The sequence below is a fragment of the Podarcis melisellensis genome, assembly GCF_964234715.1.
Source record: "Podarcis melisellensis genome assembly, chromosome: 3".
NCBI lineage: Eukaryota > Metazoa > Chordata > Lepidosauria > Squamata > Lacertidae > Podarcis > Podarcis melisellensis.
This window is the reverse complement of record NC_138530.1, coordinates 8,664,107-8,677,525: the sequence shown is the minus strand read 5'-3', so window position 1 is coordinate 8,677,525 and position 13,419 is coordinate 8,664,107. Positions and strand designations below refer to the sequence as shown.

Below are 13,419 nucleotides of genomic sequence, written 5' to 3'. Positions count from 1 at the left end.
AAAGGAAGTCAGCCCCCCCCCCAAATTGTAGAAGAGCCAAAACAAAGGACTGGATAACTAAGATCGAGAGGAACCTTATCTTGCCGAACTAGCAACTTCGCGAGGGAAATTTATAAGATTGAGCTGGAGGAGAAAAGTGGAATTCGTATTAAAAAGCAACCCCCCCGGAATCCCTGGAGCGATTCGTGAAAATGCCTGGAGAATAATAATGGAGGTTTTGACAGCTGTCAAAGAGCTGTCAAAACGGAAGAATGAAATTGAGACTTTGTTATGAGGACTTTGCCGGTTACATTTGTTATAAATTGGAGATAAATTGTTTCAAATAAGGATTCATAAGTTATTTGGACTGGCGGATGTGATCTGGAAGGGAACTTTGTTATTGTAATCCACCTAGAGGAGCTGAGGGACATTGCATGTGTTTTCGACGGGAAACTTGAACAGTTGGATAGAACTTTTAATCTCCTGGGAAACTGCAGAAATGGAACATTATTTTGTCTACAGAGGCCTACACTTTACTGGAAACAATGGATTAATCTGTTGAAAAATGAAAGGAACATGATGTAATGTTTTGCTCTTGAATAACAAGCCTCTGTAGAGACACTAGAAGCCTTTGGAAAAAGAACATTTCTGTGAGGGAACAGGGAAGTAAAAAGGAGGAGAGTGATTGACAAGAACAAGGAAACAACAAAAACTGGACAGAACTGGAGTGGGAACATTTGGGATATCCAGATTTGACAAGCTTATGGATATAAAATTGGAGTTTATACTCCTGGATATAAAAATCTGGATAGAAGAAATGGGCCCCCTTTGATAGACTCCTTCTATGATTGGACATCTGTAATTTAAAAAAAAAAAGACCGGTAAAGAACCAGAGGGATGTGGGTTTAGTGAAATGTGGGTTCATCAGGAAGACATTAGAAGTGGAGGGATAGGAGGAACGCAACAGGGAAAGAGGGGAGGGAAATTTGGAATCCAAAGGTTGTAAAATTATTGTTTGTTTTTATTCTATTTTCATCTGTACTATATTTGAAAGGGGGGAACTCGTGGAAGGGAATAGGTCGACCTTAGGGGATGGAAATTTGGATAAATTGAGTTATTGACGATGAGTGTATTTGGGGAATAAGAATTTGTTGAATATTATTGCTTTTTTGGAAGATTTGGAACACAAGAGGGGGTGGGGAGGGGAAGTCCTGGATATTGGAAAAAGTTTATGAATTGGATTTTATTTGTTTTAATTTGGAAAACCTTAATAAAAATTATTTAAAAAAAAAATAAATGTAATAGAGTTGCCAATGGATAGAAGTTGGCAACTTCGGTTTTACACTGAATACTTGTGAGATAAAATAAAATCCAAACTGTGCATTTGAATTTGCTGTATCATGGAACTGGAATTAATGTTTCTCTCCCCCATCCTTGGCTGTTTTTCTCCTTCCTGAATTTTCACATGGTTGCTTTCTGCTGTGATTCATTATTTAAGAAATGGGAGACTATAAATAGCAGCACATAGCAGTTTCCTACTGAGAAGCATTTTTCTCCCCTTCCATTGTAGGTGTCAAAATGGAAGACTTGCACTGTGTTTACGCAGGGTAAATCTTAACATATGAAGAAATTATATTCTTAGTTTTATTTTTTTAATATTGGTATAGGATAGCAGTTGTCAAACTGTTGGGGAAATAGCTTGAGTTTCTCAGAAGCTCATCAGGCTTCCATCAGTGACAAATGTTGCTTGCTCAACATTATTAGTCTTCCCATGTGCAAACCATAGCATTGTGGTGGGTCAGAGTATTCTGCAGTGTGCTCTCAATTCCAGTGGATTGATGGTGGTGCCTAGCAGAACTGAACAATGTTTCTCATGAACTGAGTGTGTTTCCTGAACATTTGTCTGGATTAAGCACGGATACGTGTTAGCCATGAAGGAAATTCTTGGCAGATAAGCTGATGTGGAAAAGGTTCTGTCAATGATAAAAGTTTGAAAACCACAGCTGTAGGATGCTGCTTTTCTAAACTATGTAATAAACTATGTAATAAACTATGTAATAAAATAGGGTTCTTTTGGTTCAAATGTAGTTTTATTTCCTGTTTTATTTTTATTGGAATCTGGATTTTAATATCAATAACAGTGTTTAACCTTACTTCTGTTTGGATAACTTTCACTAGTTTAATCCAACTGCCTGAGAAGCTGAAGTCACCTCAAAGATTGTATAGCTGTATTTTGGCTATGTGTATGTAGTTAATGAACCAATTTAAGCCCAAATATAGCTAGAGTGCTAGAAGCCAAAAAGGCTCCCTGTGGGCTGGACTTACAGAAGCTCTTAATTGCTTAGCAGACTTTTCATTACATTAGCATTTCTCATGAGAGCCAGTGTGGTGTAGTGGTTAAGAGTGGTAGTCTTGTAATCTGGGGAACCGGGTTCGAGTCTCCGCTCCTCCACCTGCAGCTGCTGGGTGACCTTGGGCCAGTCACACTTCTCTGAAGTCTCTCAGCCCCACTCACCTCACAGAGTGTTTGTTGTGGGGGAGGAAGGGAAAGGAGAATGTTAGCCGCTTTGAGACTCCTTAAAGGGAGTGAAAGGCGGGATATCAAATCCAAACTCTTCTTCTTCTTCTTCATGCCGGTGCTGCCTAGCTTTTGGGAACAGGCAGAGGAGGTAACTATGTGATGAGAGTTGTCATGAAACACTGGAAATTACTGCGTGCTCATAGGAAGAGTATTGAATGCTCAAGGAGGTGGAACTGGCAGCAGAACAGATATGGTAATGCTGCCTCATTCAGGATCTCCCTGCTTCTAGAGTGCTGGTGATGTTTAGACCTCCGTTTGACTCTATATGGAGAATCCCAAAGCAGTTCATGTTTTTGGTGTTTGTTGCTGCCAAATTCTTGGAAGGCTCCAGAAAACCACTCACAGGATCAGGCAAAAAGGCTGGTGATTCACCATCTCTGACCTTAAAGAAACAGAAGTTAGCATTTCTTATGACTGTGGGCGTTTTTCTGAATTAAATGATATGCTTATGGGGGTGTACCATTTGAGACGTTTGCAGGTGTATGTGTATAGAGGTGGATGAAAGACAGAGCAACAGTTTGAAGTCTGAATATATGGAGGATCCTACAGAGAGCCATGAATTGGCTGAAGCATCCCCAAGGTCCAGACACTCTCTTTGAGAACCTGTTTAACAGTGATTATATTTTCTTTTGTAGAACGTAAATACTTACATACCTCTATTGGTATATTTGTTGAAAGTCTGTTCATGAGCAAGGCAAAACATCCACAGCTAAATTCGGGTGCTGGCTATATAATTACTCTGCCTAAGAAGTGTGAAACAAATTGAACTGATGGCAACTAATGTAAATTTAAGACAACCAAAGTTGTTAAGGGAAAGTGCAATTATGTGTTTTTCTTTTTTCATGTCTTTCTTTCTAGTGCCAAAAAATGAGCCGTGGATATTCAGAAAACAATAACTTCCCATACGACAATAATCAAATGGTTTTGGATATGATCCTCTGCTCTTTATTCAGTGTCCCTCAGCCTATCAATTGGGACAACGTGGCAAGGCTGGTTCCTGGCTATTCATCTCGAGAGGTATGTTTTCCCATATTTGTAATGTAGTTTTTATTCATTTTGATCTTTGAACTGTTTAACATAGTTGCGTTGAGATGGTGATGTTGTTGATGTTGTTGTTGTTGATGATGATGATTTATTATTTATACCTTGCCCACCTGGCTGGGTTTCCCCAGCCACTCTGGGCGGCTCCCAACAAAATATTAAAAGCACAAAAAATCCAAACATTGAAAACTTCCCTAAACAGGGCCGCCTCCAGATGTCTTCTAAAAGTCAGGTAGTTGTTTATTTCCTTGACAAAGCTTTATTTACATTAGAGCGTATGACATGCAACAATCACATAAAATTAAAAATAAAACTAAAAGCACAGTAAACACTCAGATAAACATAAATGGTATTTTGTATCAATAACAATTGGAATTATTTATAGGAAGGGGAAGGGAGGGGAAGGGAAAAAATTAAAATATTTATTTCATGTACTTCAGACTGTGCTGCAAACTATGGGCGCTGTTCTACCACATGCCTCATTATTTGTGTAATCAATAAAGTCGCACAAGAATGTGTAATAATAGTTGTTTCTTTTGGCCTTAAAGAGGACCAAAGAGCAGAGGATCATTGAACTGATGGCAGCTAATGTACAATTAAACACAACCAAAGTTGTTAAAGGAATCACACCTAAAGTCAAATCCAACATTTGTGCTCAGTCATAAACCAGCTGAGAGAAAATCCTTTTGCTCCCTTAGCAGTGTTTTCATGCTTGACAGTCTTCCAGGCCCTTAAACCTCACATTTATTTAGTGTTGCACATGGACGCTGTGAAGAATCACATGTATATTACAGCCAGTGTGGATTTGTTTCTGTAGTCGAAGCCTATTTTTAAAATCATAACGCAAGGCAAACAAACCTGCCCTGAAGCCCCCAACGACAACAAAAACCCAGACCCAGCAGGTGCAAAGTAAAAGAGATAAGACAGTAGAAGGCTGAACAGAAGGTTCATTTAAGAAACTATACAAAGAATTAACTTTGAAGAAATTTTGGCTTAAAGAGCTCTAAGGTATTCAGATCAGATACCATTTAATTTACTATTGTTATCATGTCTATTAAATATTACTTTGACTGCCAGGTCTAGAAGCTCCTTTGTGCTCATTCATGATGTGTGATGGCTTCTATACCTTCCAGTGTTGAATGGTGAGGCATAAAACAAAGCTGATTTTAAGTATTGTATGGGAGGAACACTTTCCATTGACCCTTCTGCTGCACAGACTTCCACTCCTACAAAGCTTCTATCAATCTAACAAAGAGTTAGTACTAGTTATCCACTGTGACATCACTTGTTTGCTCTGCTGCTTCTGAAAAGAATGTTTGTTTATGGAGTTCTGGAAAGTTGTGGTGCTCTATAAGGATGATCCAAGTTCTGAATACTTCTCAAGCTCCTTTCCTACTCATGTGACTGGCTAGCAATATTAAGGGAAGGTTTCAGTTGGCTTAGTCTTACTCTTCTAACTATACTTTCACTGAAGGTGGGTACAGTGGTACCTTGGTTTATGAACTTAATCCATTCCGGAAGTCCATTCTTAAACCAAAGCGTTCTTAAACCAAGATGTGCTTTCCCATAGCAGCGGGAGACTCAATTTACAAATCGGAACACACTCAACAGGATGCGGAACATGTTCTGCTTCCAAGGCAAAGTTCACAAACCAAAACACCTGCTTCCAGGTTTGCAGCACTCTTAATCCAAGTTGTTCATAAACTAAGCTGTTCTTAAACCAAGGTACAACTGTACTTAATGCAAAAGCCAAGTGTTCTCAGCTTGTAAATGTATTGAGATCATGGTAGTAGCATTGCTCAGGCAGCGGAGGTCCTAGTTTATCCAGCTGCCATCATAGATCTGGGCCTTAGTTTTTCTATCACTGTTGCCTTTTCCTTCTGAGAGAGAAGAGAGGCATTTATGTCTCATAGAATCTTCTTGCTTGATAAAAATTCTATACCTATGGAAGATGCTGGGAAGGACCCTTTCCTCTTTGTACTCTTTGACAAGTCCTCAAGTGCCCCCAGGGGATGCTGCTATCCTCATCTGAGAGAATAACTGACTGTTATATTGAGTTAGCAGTACTATAAAGTAGTTAAACTTCAATTTGCAACCTAACAGTAGGTCCTCTAAGACCAACAAAAAAAAAAATTGGCTTCATTATGCTGTCTGAACACAGCATCTCAAATTATGATGTTACACCATGGGCTATGAAATGGGGCTTTAGCTCAGAGGAAGGACATGCCCTTCACACATAAAAATGATCCCAAGTTGAATCCCGTGCATCTCATGTTGATGGCGGGTTTAGGGAAATAATTCTTGCCTGCTATCTTGGAGAGCCACTGCCAGTCAGAGATGGTTTAAGGCAGCTCCTTTTTATATAGCCTTTGATGCAGATAGATATGCCTGTTTCAGAAAAACAAAACAGCTTTTCAAAATCTGTCCTTACAGGCAATCACTGAAAAAGCTGCCAGATTCTTGGGTGCCAACAAAAAAACATAGAAACCAGGCTTAAAGGCTTAGTCACTAGCTCTGCCCAAGGTTAATATCAGTTGTTGTTTATTTAGATACCCAGAGATGAGCATCTATGTCCTAGGCATACCTGGGATTTCTTCCATCAAGAACTAAAACTGAAAATCCCTCCTCTTTTATCTTCTGACAGTGTGCAAAAAGGTTTGACGAACTGAAAAGCAGTGGGAGTTCTCCAGTTGATAACCAGTACAGTCCACTAATGGCCAGTGGTGGGAGCCCTATGGAAACATTGGCTGGTTATATCAAATCATCACTTCTTGATTCCCAGGAAGAGTTACAAGAACCTCCTAGTGAAAAAGATGCAATTTCTGTAAATGGTAGGCTTTCAGGCAGTTCTGCTACTGCATTCAAGACATTGTGCATGCTAGGTTTCATCCATTTGAAATCCTTAACCTGTTCTGAGCAGAGTCAGCTGGTAACCCTTAAAGTGCTGGTGCTCATCATAAGTATTGGTCTCTAAATTACAATCCCTTCTTGTAGTTTACCTATTTACTTTTCAAAGTCTCAATTAACTGGTGGTTTAATATAATTGATTTTTATTTCATTGTAACTTTGCCTTCGAACTGTACAGTGGCCTTTTTAAAAGCTAATACACTTGTCTAAAAGAACCAAAGGTGAAATTGCTTATTATGGGTTGAGCTTTTATCAGTTATCTGATGTGCCTGCAAAAACTCAGGTTGCAACACGCCACATATAATAAAACCATATGATAAACCAGCTAACTCCCTAAGCTGTCTTTGAACTGTGTTACTACAGTGGAGAATAGGAAGATCCCAGGTTTGTGCTCTAGTTTGGGGTGAAAGGTCTTGAAGAGTCCATCAGTCCGGTGCAGCATGGCAGATGGTCAGCAATGATAGGAGTTCCCCTGTTCTAGCAGGTCTGTGAGCTGTCTCTGCCGGAGACCATGCCACTTCCACATAGGAGTAGACTAGTGACTCAGCAGAAACCGCATACAAAGTGTTGGATGTGTTTTGTGGCTGAAAAGGAGGAGAAGGAAAAGAGCCAGAGATGCACAGCAGTGAAATCGTGGTGGGGTTGAGTGGTAGAAATGCAGGTGGTGCAAGGGAGAGAAGCAGAAGCATATTGAGCATGTGATAGTACATAGAGCATGAGAGAAGAGAAACGAGCTGAATGAAACCAAGAGCCACACCCGAGGGAGGGCATGAAGTTGTGCTGTGGAAGGGACAGTCTCCCAGTGAAAAGTAGATTCTTAATTTGTCTCAATGGATTAGGTGGCAGGAGGGTTCTGTGCATTAGAATTTACCATTGGTTGCAAGCCTCCAGTTAGTATATTAATGCCCCAGGGCTATTCTTACTCTGCCTTGTTCAGCACTTACTGCTCTTGGGTTTTGTTTCTCTTGAATGCTCTCTGAGACTTAGCATTAAGTCTTGGTTTTCCTAATGGGAAAGTGAATAGTAATGGACACTTCTGCAGTGGGCTTGTTCATGAACCTTTTAAAGAGAAAATCTAGATAACAGGAACCTTCTGTCTCCATGTTTGGTACTTTAACAAGGAACCTTCAATGTAGGAAGTTGTTTTGGGGGTGGATGAAAGGCAAGATACCAGGCTCCACTGTGTTGTTTTGTGTTGTGTTGTGTTGTGAGTGTGTTTAAAAAAGCTATACTTTTCCTTTTGGCTGTATGGACATCAGGCAGAGGAATCCCAGTATTAATGACATTATGATGTCTGTTACTGCTCTCCAAAAGAGAAGTGTAAAAGAGAAGGTCAAACGCATAGCCATGACAGTTTTGTTATTGTTTGTAATACCATTGATTTATTGATTGCCTTCTAAACAACTGCCTCAAGGCGATTTACGCATAATTAAAATACAAAAACAGCAAATACTTTTAAAACAAGACCGAAACTTTAACAAAGTAAACACTTGTGCTAAAGACCTACTTATTCAACTGGGAAAGCCTGTTGAAACAAAATTGTCTTTGATTGTTTCTGGAAGGTGCAGTTAGTTGGTGACTGTTGTCTCTTGACAGGAATGCATTATTCTGTGGAACTGGGGCAGCCACCCTAAAAGCCCTGCTCCGCGTTACTGTGGAGCAGGCTTCTGAGGTCCTTGGGAACTGACAGGAGAAACCCTCCCACAGACTTAAGCGATTTTACATCCTCCTTTTTTGTATGTGTGGACATGCACATGGTGACTGAAAGGATTAATCCCTCAATTCCTCTATATGTTTCCACCTGGACTGGATTGATTTTAAAAGCCAGCCTTCCTTTAAAGGAGTGTGTGTGAAAAGGATCCATCTAGTAAGTAAGTGGACAGCTCCCTTAGATCACACTTTATTCTAGGCATAGGACTACCACTTACCAGGCGAAAATGAGAAGACCATCTCAACACTATGTCTTAATGCTTTTTCTCCCCGCTTGCATTTAAGGAAGGCCAAGTGTAGCTTCCTCAAGGAATTGCTCTGCAGAAAGTGAGAAGGGCCCTGCACATAAAGGTGGAGAAAATGCTGATGAAACACAAGGGTAGGAAGATGGTTGTTTGATTTTGGGAAAGCTAGATAAACCTGAATCTTCGACATTCGTTTGTTCTCTTCTACGCTTGGATTATATCTCTGTGTATTTGTGGGATTTCTCTTGGGTGGGTGAAGGATTGTGGGGGGCGGGAGAGTTACGTTGGCCTCATTTTTTAACAAAAATTTAGACAAACAGTAACTGAGGAGAAGCTCTTGTGAAAGAGTACCTTCAGGGACTGGCAGGCATTAAAACGCTGGTAGCTTCTCCTCTCTAGAACTGACTCTCCTTTCAGATTTGGAATCTGTAGTATTCTGGAACCTCTAAGCCTCCCATAGGGTGTGTTTTTTTTGCCTTCTATTCAGTAGAAATGGCTGTTAAGCTTGGAGAAGTAAATGTTTAGCCTTGGCTGGGTGGGACAATGCTCCCTTGTGTGCTAACTTGACATGTAGAAGCAGTCAGTGGGAAGTGTTTCTGTATCCCCTCTTCCGGTTAAATGTAGGCAACCTTTCACTTCCTTTGTCATGAATAATAAATCATCTGTTGGGGTTGTAGATGGTATGAAATATGAATGCCTTTTCCCCACCCCCTGCCCTCCATTCAGCCATCTTGCAAAGCTTCTCCATCATCTTCGTAAAACGGCTTGAGTAGTGATGTTGTCTTCATCCTGCTGTCGTTTCCGCTGTGAACCCTGAAAATATATGTTGTGTGTTCACAGGCGTGTTGTAGAGCAGCGGTTTTCAAAACTGGTCCAGGTACTTTTCTACTGTGGCTGATGCTCACTTTGAGGAACACCTGGCAGCTTTCCTTGCAAGGCAGCTGCTCTCCTAACCTTTCTACATTCTTGGTCCCCCGGGGGAGACAGCGAGGGGGTCAATAGACCTCAGACCTGGCCTAACACCCTCCTTGCTTTTAATAAACACATATTGCCAGATAGGAGATGGCAGAGAATCCTCTGCCAGTAGAGGTTAATATATGGATGGCTCTTTGCTTGGAAATCACTTTTGCAAAGCTTGCAGTCTCTCTCGCCCTAATCAAGCAAGTTCTGCCAGACATGAAGGTTCCATTTCATAAGTATACACTTATTTTTGTTGTCAGTGAGAACTTCCCTGTTCATTTCAATTGTGGTTTGGGGACCTCTGGCCTAAGGGCCAGATGCAGCTCCCTGCTTAATTTCATTGGATGTTTCCAGAGACTTTGCAAAGCAGCAGATTGGGGCTGAGGATGGCATAGAAGGAAGGAGAAGTCAACAGCCCAGTACTATCTTCCTAGGTGTTGTAACATTTATATCTATCATAATAAAATTATCTGTAATAGCCTGTGATACAGTTCATTAATATTTGTGTGTGGCAGCTGATTGCCCACCTGTGTGGGACATAGGCCCCTGGTAGAAAAAGGGTTCTCCACTCCTGAATAAAGCAGAAGAAATGCCTTTCTGCTTTTGTGGAATGCTATTTTTTCTTTCTCTTTGCCCCTGTCTGCGACTAGAAAGGCAACTTGCATCCATTGAAAATACATGTATGAATAATGATAGATATGGGGTCATCTCTTAGGAATAATGAACAGGGTAGCTCTATCTTGACATAACTGTTCACTATACCCCTTCACTAGAACTTTCTAAAGAGTTGAATGTTGGAGTAGCCTGAGGATATATCTGGTACTGGAGAACCAAAACCCCAGAATTTGCATACAGTTCCATTCTTCCTAATGTGGAGAGGCTTTACTTATAGTAACCCCTTGATGATTTAGTTGACCGCAGTTCAGTGAACAGTTTACACCAGAAATGTAATTGGGGCTGGGTAGTAACTAGAACAAGAGACCTATTTGGGGTATTACTTTTCTTAAATATGCTGCAAGCTTGTGTGTGTTCTGTGTTGCCGCCAGGTTCTGTGATGTGTATAACACAAGCCAATTAAACACACTTGTGAGACTTCTCATTTTTCATCTTTTATTCCGGTTCTGTTAGTCCTCGACTGGAGCTTGAAGTTATGAAGAGCAATAAGCTCCAACTCCAACCAGTCTTATTTCGCCACCCCTCTGGCCTTGGAGAGGTCAGCCAGCAAAATCGACACATTTGAGTTTTAAGGTTTATATTGTGCCTTATCACACGGCAGCCTTAATGGCTTACAATAACGGTTTAAAACAAACAACAATAACTTCAAGTCATAGGTGCTAGAATCATTTTTTTAAAAAAATGACAACTGAGGGCCAAACTACTGCCAGACAGTAGATGTTTGTGAGTGTCTTCAAGCCATTTTTTAAAATGAAATGTAGCTGGAGGAGGCTGTGAGTTTAAGTTGGTTACTTAACCCTTCCCCTGTGACTTTTTTCTGCTCAGAATCATGCCTCTTCAGCAGCTTTTCTACAGTGAGTAGAATAAAGTGTTAAGAATAAAGAGTAGAATAAAGTCAGAGGCTGCTTCCTCTAACCAGATCTACACCTGGTTTCCAATTAAAAACAGGAGAGATCGGAGATAGCTGCGTATATCTAGTTTGGCCTTGGCATTTTCTGGAAGCTTTAATTTAGTGGCCAGTGCCATATTTTGCATTTTTCCTTTCTGCTGCAGAATTTGTGCATGCACATAACATCAGTACTGTATGCCCATTTTGCAACTAGAGATGTGAAAGATGACAGCAAGCTGCCAGGTTTCTTCTTTGAGTTTAGAAATGATCTAAGTCGTGAAGTGGGTTTTGCAGATTCACCTAGCTCACCATCCATGAGGCCAAACTTGCTCCAATGTGTAGCTTACATTTCCCCATACCTTTTAATTTTCTTTCTAAACAATTTTTTAAACAAAATCATAGATACAGCTTAAAATCCCTATTATTATATTGTAAAAGTATGCTCCAAACCATGCATGTGTTCATGTGCATTAAAAACTATGTCTAAACTTAAAATTGTGGTAAAATATCTTTGTAAATCATTCTGACATTCCTGTTTGACAAGTTATAATAATTTTCCTCCCTGTGATTTTTTTTCTTCTCAAATAAAGGCCAAATATGGTGATCCATGTGTGTGATGAAGCAAAAAATCTGAAAGAAGATTTTGTTTGTCCGCGAGATCTGTTGATTTCTGAAATGAAGTACTTTGCTGAATATCTGTCAGTGGATGCCCAGCGCTGGGAAGAAGTGGACATTTCAGTTCACTGTGACGTTCACATCTTTAACTGGTTGATAAGATATGTTAAAAGGAACACTAAGGAGTATGAGGTGCATGAAATACCTGCCTTAGGTAAAAGGAAAATCTATTAATGTTTCCTGCAGACTCATTTATTGAAAAGCCTGACTTCTACTTCAGACCAAAATTCAGTGTGCAAATTTGTTTTGCGAGGTAATTTCCTTGCCATTTTCTGCCTTAACCGATAAAAACCTAATCTGCAATAGCTGGGAAAACTGAAGCTGGCTGGAAAGTTAATAAAACTAATTATATTGCCTTTGACATTAGGGAATGTTATCCTGTCTCTTAATACCCCATTCCCTCTCTCACACATGAATTCCCACCCATCCCTTTTCAAGGTTAACCATAGTTGGCTGTGATTTGCAGTTTGCCATGGTGGTTAGAACTGGATTTGCATGGTTGCAAATTCTAGTTTGCTGCTAACCAGGGTTAGCTTTGAAAAAGGGGGAAAGAGCATGTGAGCACATGAGATGGTCCTGACCTCCCAACAGGGCAGATTTATGCCTGGACCTGGACCTTATTGGGGGGGAAAGGAAGCTCTGGTTTAACCTGCAAATTAAAAAAAAAAATCAGAAGAGAGGAGCAAAGATTATGTTGCGAACCACCCTGTGCTCTTTGGATGGAGGGTGATATATAAATTTAATCTCTGGTCTTCAGAGAAAAGAACGTTAGAGTTGGTTATCATCTAAAAGGTCTTGGAAGGTTTGACAGAAAATATTAATAAGAGTTTGGGTATCTTCCATTTAAGTGAGTACCTAAATAAGCTAACAGTTTGAAGGGAAATAATTTTAGTCATCACTCTGGGTGTGATCCAGAGAAGAAATCAAAGCAAGAGTTAAGTGCACACTCAAGCTCTTCCTCCCCTCTCTCTTTAAATCACTGAGAGTTCACTCTGGATCACTCTTGTAAGCTGCACATACTTTACAAAGTTACGGATAGGTAGCCGTGTTGGTCTGCCATAGTCAAAACAAAAAAAATTCCTTCCAGTAGCACCTTAGAGACCAACTAAGTTTGTTATTGGTATGAGCTTTCGTGTGCATGCACACTTCTTCATGCACTTTTGAAGAAGTGTGCATGCACACAAAAGCTCATACCAATAACAAACTTAGTTGGTCTCTAAGGTGCTACTGGAAGGAATTGTTTTATTTTGTTTCGACTACGGCAGACCAACACGGCTACCTACCTGTAATTTAACTCAGCAGTTTTGGAGAAACAGGTTTTTGCTTTGGATGTTTGGAGTGTTTGCACTCATTTTTCTCTCAAAACCTTCAAACTTCCCTTCAAATAAAAGGAACCCCCCCCCAAAAAAAGCTGGAAACTTCATACTCAAGTGCCATAGTTTTATGCAACGTATTTGTAAATATGTGAATCCAGGCTCTTAACTTTTCATTTCAGCTTTAGGTACAATATTAGTTTTCTCCAGCTTCTTAATCTAACTTGGCTTGCTTTGCCTTCAAAATGTGAATAGCTAGTTTTAGGCTAACACATTCTTTCTGGTGGGGGTGGTGGGAATGGAAAGGAGAGAGGCAGCTATTTGGGCCTCATTTCGGAAGACTTACGAGGCCCAGTCTTGCTGTGTCATTAGTTCTCCCTCCTGTAGAAGGGACTGAACCAAGTTCCCAAGCTCTCTTCCCATTCCTCTTGAATGGAATGTGGA

The 13,419-nt window shown here is 40.3% G+C and overlaps 1 protein-coding gene across 3 annotated transcripts in view; it reads left to right on the top strand.

Moving 5' to 3' along the window:
• Nucleotides 1–13,419, top strand: part of SANBR (SANT and BTB domain regulator of CSR) — a 35,149-nt gene that overhangs the window by 7,672 nt on the left and 14,058 nt on the right. For 2 of the 3 annotated variants that reach the window (XM_081903977.1, XM_081903976.1), the window contains exons 5-8: nt 3,419–3,577; nt 6,246–6,432; nt 8,504–8,597; nt 11,578–11,816. In XM_081903977.1, the coding sequence (XP_081760103.1) occupies nt 3,428–3,577; nt 6,246–6,432; nt 8,504–8,597; nt 11,578–11,816 (670 nt within the window). In that variant the 5' untranslated portion in view covers nt 3,419–3,427. Of the gene's footprint in view, nt 1–3,418; nt 3,578–6,245; nt 6,433–8,503; nt 8,598–11,577; nt 11,817–13,419 lie in introns of those variants that run through there. The other variant, XM_081903978.1, reaches the window with a different exon arrangement.